General features: G+C 39.9%; 2 protein-coding genes across 4 annotated transcripts; one reads left to right on the top strand and one right to left on the bottom strand.

Moving 5' to 3' along the window:
* Positions 1-753: 753 nt before the first annotated feature.
* Positions 754-3,352, bottom strand: LOC140797020 (G-type lectin S-receptor-like serine/threonine-protein kinase At1g11330). Of its 2 annotated transcripts, XM_073150285.1 has the most exons (7): positions 2,821-3,352; positions 2,627-2,737; positions 2,340-2,533; positions 1,908-2,118; positions 1,587-1,824; positions 1,343-1,493; positions 754-1,216 (listed from the first exon to the last, which is right to left on the bottom strand). In XM_073150285.1, exons 1-7 carry the CDS (start codon positions 3,257-3,259, stop codon positions 908-910), a joined length of 1,653 nt encoding a protein of 550 aa, XP_073006386.1. In that variant the 5' UTR covers positions 3,260-3,352; the 3' UTR covers positions 754-907. The 2 variants fall into 2 exon arrangements, with proteins under 2 accessions (XP_073006386.1, XP_073006387.1); XM_073150286.1 differs by lacking the exons at positions 1,908-2,118; positions 2,340-2,533; positions 2,627-2,737; positions 2,821-3,352 and having other exon boundaries at positions 1,343-1,504; positions 1,587-1,721.
* Positions 3,353-4,670: 1,318 nt separating this feature from the next.
* On the top strand, positions 4,671-6,547 carry LOC140797021 (protein CHLORORESPIRATORY REDUCTION 41, chloroplastic). Of its 2 annotated transcripts, XM_073150288.1 has the most exons (3): positions 4,671-5,452; positions 5,938-6,061; positions 6,188-6,547. In XM_073150288.1, the coding sequence occupies exon 1, from the start codon at positions 4,733-4,735 to the stop codon at positions 5,351-5,353; it is 621 nt and encodes a 206-aa protein (XP_073006389.1). In that variant the 5' UTR covers positions 4,671-4,732; the 3' UTR covers positions 5,354-5,452; positions 5,938-6,061; positions 6,188-6,547. The 2 variants fall into 2 exon arrangements, with proteins under 2 accessions (XP_073006389.1, XP_073006388.1); XM_073150287.1 differs by having other exon boundaries at positions 5,938-6,547.
* The last annotated feature ends 501 nt before the right edge of the window (positions 6,548-7,048 follow it).

Genomic DNA, 7,048 nt, shown 5'->3' with positions numbered 1-7,048 from the left:
GAAGGGAATAGGGCAGCAGATTGGCTAGCTAAGTTAAGAAGGAAATCTACTATTGGATCTATTTAGGGTAGCTCAGATAGTATACCTCCGGATTTAGAGTCTATTATTATATCAAATAAGATGGGTACCGAATGGGCCTAGGATGTAAACATTAGCTGAAGTTCAGCTCATTATCAATCAAAAAAAATATATATTCAAAGCTTCTACATTTTCGATGGATTATTTTTTTCTTCTTTGTTTGAGTGCCGATCTCTCTATTTTTTTTTCTTAAGATTATATTTTCTCAATTATGTAAAGAAAATCTTATATTTTAAACAATAAAATAAACTTTGGAGGTTTCATACTCAAGACCTAAATTATTAGATATTAAATCCTTTGTTAGTGACTAATAGAACTCCAACGTTTTTCAGTGACTCCTAGATTATTGAGGATATTGGACTTTTGGCAAAGGTGGAGATTTAAATAGGAGTAGGACACTTGGTTCAAATAATGGTGCACTGAGAAAATTTTGATTTGATAAAACTTTTTGGTCTTGCATCTTCTTTATAATCGTATAAATATTTGTATCCACTTATAACGTAGGTAAATTACAATCTCTTTTTTTCCCTTATGATTTTTATCTTCTCAATTTCTACAATTTCTCAATTATAGCCTACTACCACAATCAGCCATCGGAATATTTAAATTATTCTTTTAATTTAAATGTCTATGCGAAGATAGTACATACATCAGAGATACATATGTAACCATTGCCATAAACTCTCCTTTTCTTTTTTTTCTAGTCCTTTATGTGTGGCATTAACAAACCATGAAAACCCATCACCCTACAATTTTACATGAATAATACTCTTTTTTTTCTCCTTTGCCTTTCAAATTTGGTCAATACTACTCTTTACATAAATTAATATCATCGACCATATGGAGCTGTGATTGTAACGTTGTTTACACTAAAAGTCCCTGCTAGGCCTAATGACTCCTCTACTTCAGTAGTGATCGTCAGATTGAAGAAAGCCGGCTGTTTAGGGTCAGGCAGACTTATACTCTCACCACTTAGCATAGCGATGGCATTGGACATGGTGGGTCGATCCATAGCATTCTCTTGTACACACATTAACGCTACATTAATGCATTTCAGTATCTCATCTTTATCATACTCATCACCTAGTGATGCATCTATAAGCTCAAACCATTTGCCTTCTTCCCACAGCTCCCATGTCTGAGATAAGTTTATCACTTATTAGAAACACTTCTTTGTTTTCTTTTTCTAAAGCAAATAATTATTTCGGTATGGAATAAATCAAATGATCGATACTGTAAATAAGAGGATTTTAAGGCTACTCACATAGCCAAGTAAGTTAAGGGAGTTGTCATATTGATGAGAACCTGCATTCCTCTTTCCGCTAACAATCTCAAGAAGCAATACGCCAAAGCTGAAGACATCGGATTTGATCGAGAAAAGACCCCCGAAAGCATATTCAGGAGACATATAACCACTGAAAGATAGCTAATTCTATTAAGTGTTAACAGAAATATGGAGGTTTAAAAAGTTGATGCACTCACTAGCATGTGGAGCTATATATACTTACTATGTGCCGACAACCCTATTCGTGTTTGCTTGGGTCTCATTTGAACCAAAAATTCTAGCCATGCCAAAATCTGATATCTTAGGGTTCATATCACGGTCCAAGAGAATATTGCTTGCTTTTAGATCCCTATGGATGATACGAAGCCTTGAGTGCTCGTGAAGATAAAGAACTCCTTGAGCTATTCCTTCAATAATACGAAAGCGTTTACCCCAGTCTAACTTTGCTCCTCTTGATTTGTCTGAGAAAAATTATACGTAGCTGAGGGCCGAGTCCAATTAAAATATCAGTAGAAAATAATTGAAGTGTCTAAAAAGAACAAACCGAATAGAAAGAAGTCCAAACTTTTGTTTGCCATGTATTCGTAGATTAATATCTTCTCTTCTTCTTGAATGCAATAACCTAGTAAAGCAACTAGATTTCTATGTTGAAGCTTGGCTATTACTTGGATCTCGTTCTTAAACTCCACAAGACCTTGGCCGGAACGAGCACCAAGTCTTTTAGCTGCAATCTCAAGACCGTCAGGCAATTGGCCCTGTAATGTATTACAAGAAATCCCTCAAATATGGTCAATTAGTTGGCGAAATCTGTTCAAGTACTCTCTGTTCATATCCATAAGAAATTAAATATATACACACTCATATATCTACTTCTAATGCGGAATTGGATAATAACAAGTCTATCATATGACTCTCTATCTATTGATTCTTATTAGAAAACTCATGTGAAACGAGTAAGGAAGGCTACATATACTACCTTGTAAACAGGTCCAAACCCGCCTTCTCCAAGTTTGTTTTCAGAGGAAAAATGGTTTGTGGCATTTGCAATGTGAGAAAAATCGTACAAAGAAAACTCTGAACTGTTCTTTTCACTGCTCCAGAGCCTACTTGGTTCATCAGCTTTGATGCGAAGAATTTGCTGCCCAGCCTGTAGTTTTTCTTTCTTTTGTCCTGAATTAATCATTCATGCAGTCTCTTAATTTTCATGTCAGAAATGCAACTACACAAAGATTAATATCAAGGATGCCGATCCCTTGAACTTACTTGCCCGTCTTTTTCTTCTAATCCATAGGAAACACAGGAAGGAGAAAGAAAAAAGTGATGCAAGAGATGTAGTTGTAATGATAATCCAGAGCTTACTCTTGCCTCCTGTACCTGAAAGAAAATTAAGCCGGATTTATGAATCTTTCATTTAGCAGTGTTGAGGCATTTTGATTGCGAACCAGAATTACTCCGACCATAAATCAAAGAATTTGAGTAGCCGAAGAAGTCCTTGTTGGAGTAGCGGAGATAGCAGTTATCGTGCTCTATATTGGAGGACTTGCCACGCGGGCACCATCGGAGGATCTCAAGCACCGTACTATGGAGGCACGTCCGGCACTGGGAGAGGGACAAGCCATCTCGGCACAAGGCTAAGCCGTACACTTTGTCAGGATGTCGGCCAACTGCTGCCTTGGCAGGGTAGCCGGAGTCCGAGGCGAGGGAGCTGAAGAGTGAGTCGAGGTTGGCTTTGAAACTGCTGTTAGGTGTGTAGTTTTCATTCAGTGAACAGTACTGGAGGGCAGGGGCGCCTGTTGTTTGTGATTTGGTTGTGGGAGTATGGAGTATGATGAGCAAGAATAGCAGGAGGAATAGCCATTGTTTCCGGTATAAACTGGAAAAGAGAGGGAACGCCATTGTTTCCCAGCAAGCTATCTTGTTAATTCGATGAGAAGATATAGCAACGGAGGGCACGAGGACGGTGGAGGTCGGGACAAGTCGGTCAATGGGGGAAAGTTTCAAGTATTGTTCTATAACGTGCACACGATAATTGATGTCGGAGAATCGCCACTAGCAGAGCGAAAGAATATCTTTATCAAAAATTTTCGCAAAGTTCTCACTTTATACATTTACTAGGTGCAACTTAGGGCTGCCAAAATCGGTGGGCTCATGAGTCTAGTGGGCTTGGCTCAAATTCAGCTCAAGCTTTGAATAAGTCGAGTAAGCATTCGCTCGCTTAAACTCGACTTAATTAGACTTATATTTTTTATATATATAATATATTTAGAACTATTAGATTTAAGATCCAACAAATAGTATGATAATAAAAACTCTAACCACAATCTTCTTTAATACCGTCTCCTCTCCAAACTCTCATCATCTCTTCTCTTGGCCTCATCCACACCTCCATCCTCTCTCTCCACTTCCACAACCCCGCTCTCTCTACCCTCTCACTCCTCCGTCGATCCATCACCCAACAAGACGTTTGTCGCTATCCTCACCCCTGACAATTGCTTTGTAGGCAATATCTCCTCTTCCGTGCCTTCTTTAACGAGGCATCTCCAAGCTCCTATCGGTCTTACCTCAAACCCAATCCAAGCCGTCAATTCCACATCATGCAACATCATCATCAAGGTCCTAGACACCGGCATCTAGTGCATCTTTGAGCTTTGCCAACAGTGTAGTTAAGTCACTCCAGCCGATTCCAAGAAGGTGGCCATGGGTGCAAAGTTGGGGTGGATTTATCACCATCAATGTATAATCAGAAGCTAATAGGGCGAGAAGCTTTCTAAGAGAATTCCGCGCCATTGGTAGTTGGAAGGAGTTCACTTTAGCTAGGGATCAAGCTCCATGAGTTGTCAAGCTGAGCTCAAGTCTTATCGAGCTTGAAACAAGCTGATCTCTAACTAGAAAAATCTAGCTCCCGAGCCGACTTGAGATTCGCCTGTCTCACTCAAGCTTGTTTACACCCCTAGTCCAATGATATTTTTCACATAAAATACCAAACAAACTTCTTAATGTTGCAGCCTCAATCATTCTATCGTTTCATTTTACCAAAAAATCCAAAATATTTTTAATTATTTCTGAGAACCATATAGAGCAAATATAAAAGTTCATTGATATAATTCAAGGTCTAAAAATAGTTAACCCTTTTCTAAATATCTCAAAACCGATGTTATTTTTTATAATATTTTTTTAGATAGTAATTTTGAAAAAATAAATAAATAAATACTCTGAGCTCACTTGGATATTACTAAAATGGCGAAATTACCCTCAGAAAAGAAACAAAGAGACCTTATCTTCACCAACGGTTACTGCAAGTCAACACGTACCCTCCACCTCAGTACCTCACCTCACCTTATCTTCACTCTCTAACTCCAAGTTTTCGTAATGGCTTCCGCTTTCCATCTCTTTCCGCCGCCGCCCAACTCCCGCCCTCTCCGACTCCCTTCCCGTCAAAACTTTCCCGCCTCCACCATCCCCCTCTGCTCCTCTACCGCGAGGCCGAACCCATCTAACGACGATGAGGAATTCGACGAAACCCTCGCGGCGACAACCAGCACTTCCTTCGCCATCGAGAAGCGTATCCCGTCAGTGATCCTCCGCCGTCGGTCGCCGTCGACGGCGATCGAGCGATCGGAGCCGCCGAACTTCGAGATCGGGTGGAAGCGGACGAAGGAGATCAAGACGGAGAAGCCCAAGGGGTGGGCGATCGCCGACTTCCTGGAGAAGCTCGAGGGGCTGATGACGCGGGGGAGGTGGGGGTCGGCGGCGCTGCTGGCGAAGACGGCGGAGATCGTGGCGGAGAGGGCGAGGGAGGAGGCGGAGGTGCTCCGCGCCGCCGGGGAGGTGGAGGACCGGGTGGTGACGGAGCTCTTCCGGGTGCTCAAGCTGATGGAGATGGATGTGGAGATGGTGAAGGCGGCCGTGAAGGAGGAGACGCTCAAGGAGAGGATCGAGACAGCTAGGGCGAGATGCCGCCAAGCAATTCTCGTGGCTTTATCCTTCTGAAACGCCATTGTGTTGCACTATTGGTTATGCACACAAGGTGTTTGAAGGATAAAATTGTTCATGGCTGCTGTAATTCTGCTGGAGCTGGCTTTGATACAGGTCGGACAACTGGATCGATTTCTAAATACAAAAAACAATCTTTTCTTCTTCTTTTTTGGAAATATAAAAATAATCTAAATAGGTTACACTGGCTATTCAATAACACAAGTTATTTAGATTATAAAAACATTTATTAAGATTATTAATTGATTTGTTCAAAATAGATAAATGAATTATTCTGTTCAGATTATATTACAGAGCTTAGGTTAAACAAGTTAAGATAATAAAAACAAATATGATTCGTTTAATTACCGAGTTAGAGGGTTAATTTATTTACGATCCGAAGCTGATTAAATTAAACTCAAGTCACTACGCTCTTACTTCGTAGGGTTAAGACCTTTTTATGGAGGTGTTTAGTCCTCGTTATTCCGGTAAAGACTATTTTGCATAGCTATATCCAAGACATTGATGAAACTTGCCCAATGTGCTCCTTGTCCAACGAGACAATTGACCACATCCTTCTTAGTTGCCTTTTTCTCCATCAGGTGCCTTAACCTATTTGTGGTGCATCTGGATAGCAAGATGTGAACAGATCTTTAACAATCGAGAAGTCTCACCAAGAGAAGTTGTCTTCAAGACCAACCAAGCTCCTCTCCAGTTATTTCCAAGGTGGGTCGACGCGGCATGGTGTAGCTCACTGTGCAAAGGCATTGGCATTTTTCATTCAGGTTGACCAAGTTACTCCCACCCAGGCAAGAACTATTTTCCTTGACTGTTGCCTTACCATATTGCCAGGTGAAGTGCAGGCCATCCTAACTGGTTAAGGGAGATCGACAATCTATCTTCCAAGGGTAAGGCCCTGCTTTTTAGCGATTGTCAAGCTATTGTCAATTGGATCAACTTAATCCCCACTGAGCTATTCATCAAGTGGTTCTAGATTGCAAACTTGTTCTTTCAAAGTAACCATAGATTAAGCTAGGTTTTACTAGTAGATGTAACAATCACTATGCCTGCGCAATGGGCATTCTGGCCTATTGGTGGGGGAGCAGTTGGTCTCTATTTGTAACCCATCTTAGTTTATATATGGCAATGGTCTATGGACCCTCTTTCAAAAAGTGAAAAAAATAATAATAATAATAAATCCTAGTTTATATATGGCATTATGACATATTTCTTTGAGAGCCTAATTGTCTAAACCTAATTATCAAAGGGCTAAACCCTCTGTTTAGTATTTACTTGGACTCTTTAAAAATCATCAATATATATTTATAGCATGGTTAAGGATAAGTGAAATTTGAGTTTAGGCTGTAGCTTGAGTTCGGCCAATGTGCAGGCAGCCTTGGGCTCATCGAGCACTCCTTCAGATGAAGAGGGCTCACAAATAGTACCTTTTTAATGGATTCGTGGTATTATCCATGAAAGGAGATAGAAAAATCTAACGATTAAATATATTTTACCTCCTATAATTTAACTCATAAACTTTGTTTTCTGTATTACTATGTCTTTCTATATTTTTAATTAAGTTGAACTATTGAACAATTTCTCATCTAAGCTCAACATTGCCCATGCCTTTTAATCTAAAAACTACTACTATTTTGGAAATCAAATCACTGTTATTTTAATTTAATTTAAAATGCATAAAAGACATAGTAATAC

The sequence above is a fragment of the Typha latifolia genome, chromosome 10 (assembly GCF_019914945.1).
Source record: "Typha latifolia isolate L0001 chromosome 10, TyphaL0001v2, whole genome shotgun sequence".
Classification (NCBI taxonomy): Eukaryota; Viridiplantae; Streptophyta; class Magnoliopsida; order Poales; family Typhaceae; genus Typha; species Typha latifolia.
Note: the sequence above shows the minus strand (reverse complement) of the source record. Positions and strands in the feature narration are given on the sequence as shown.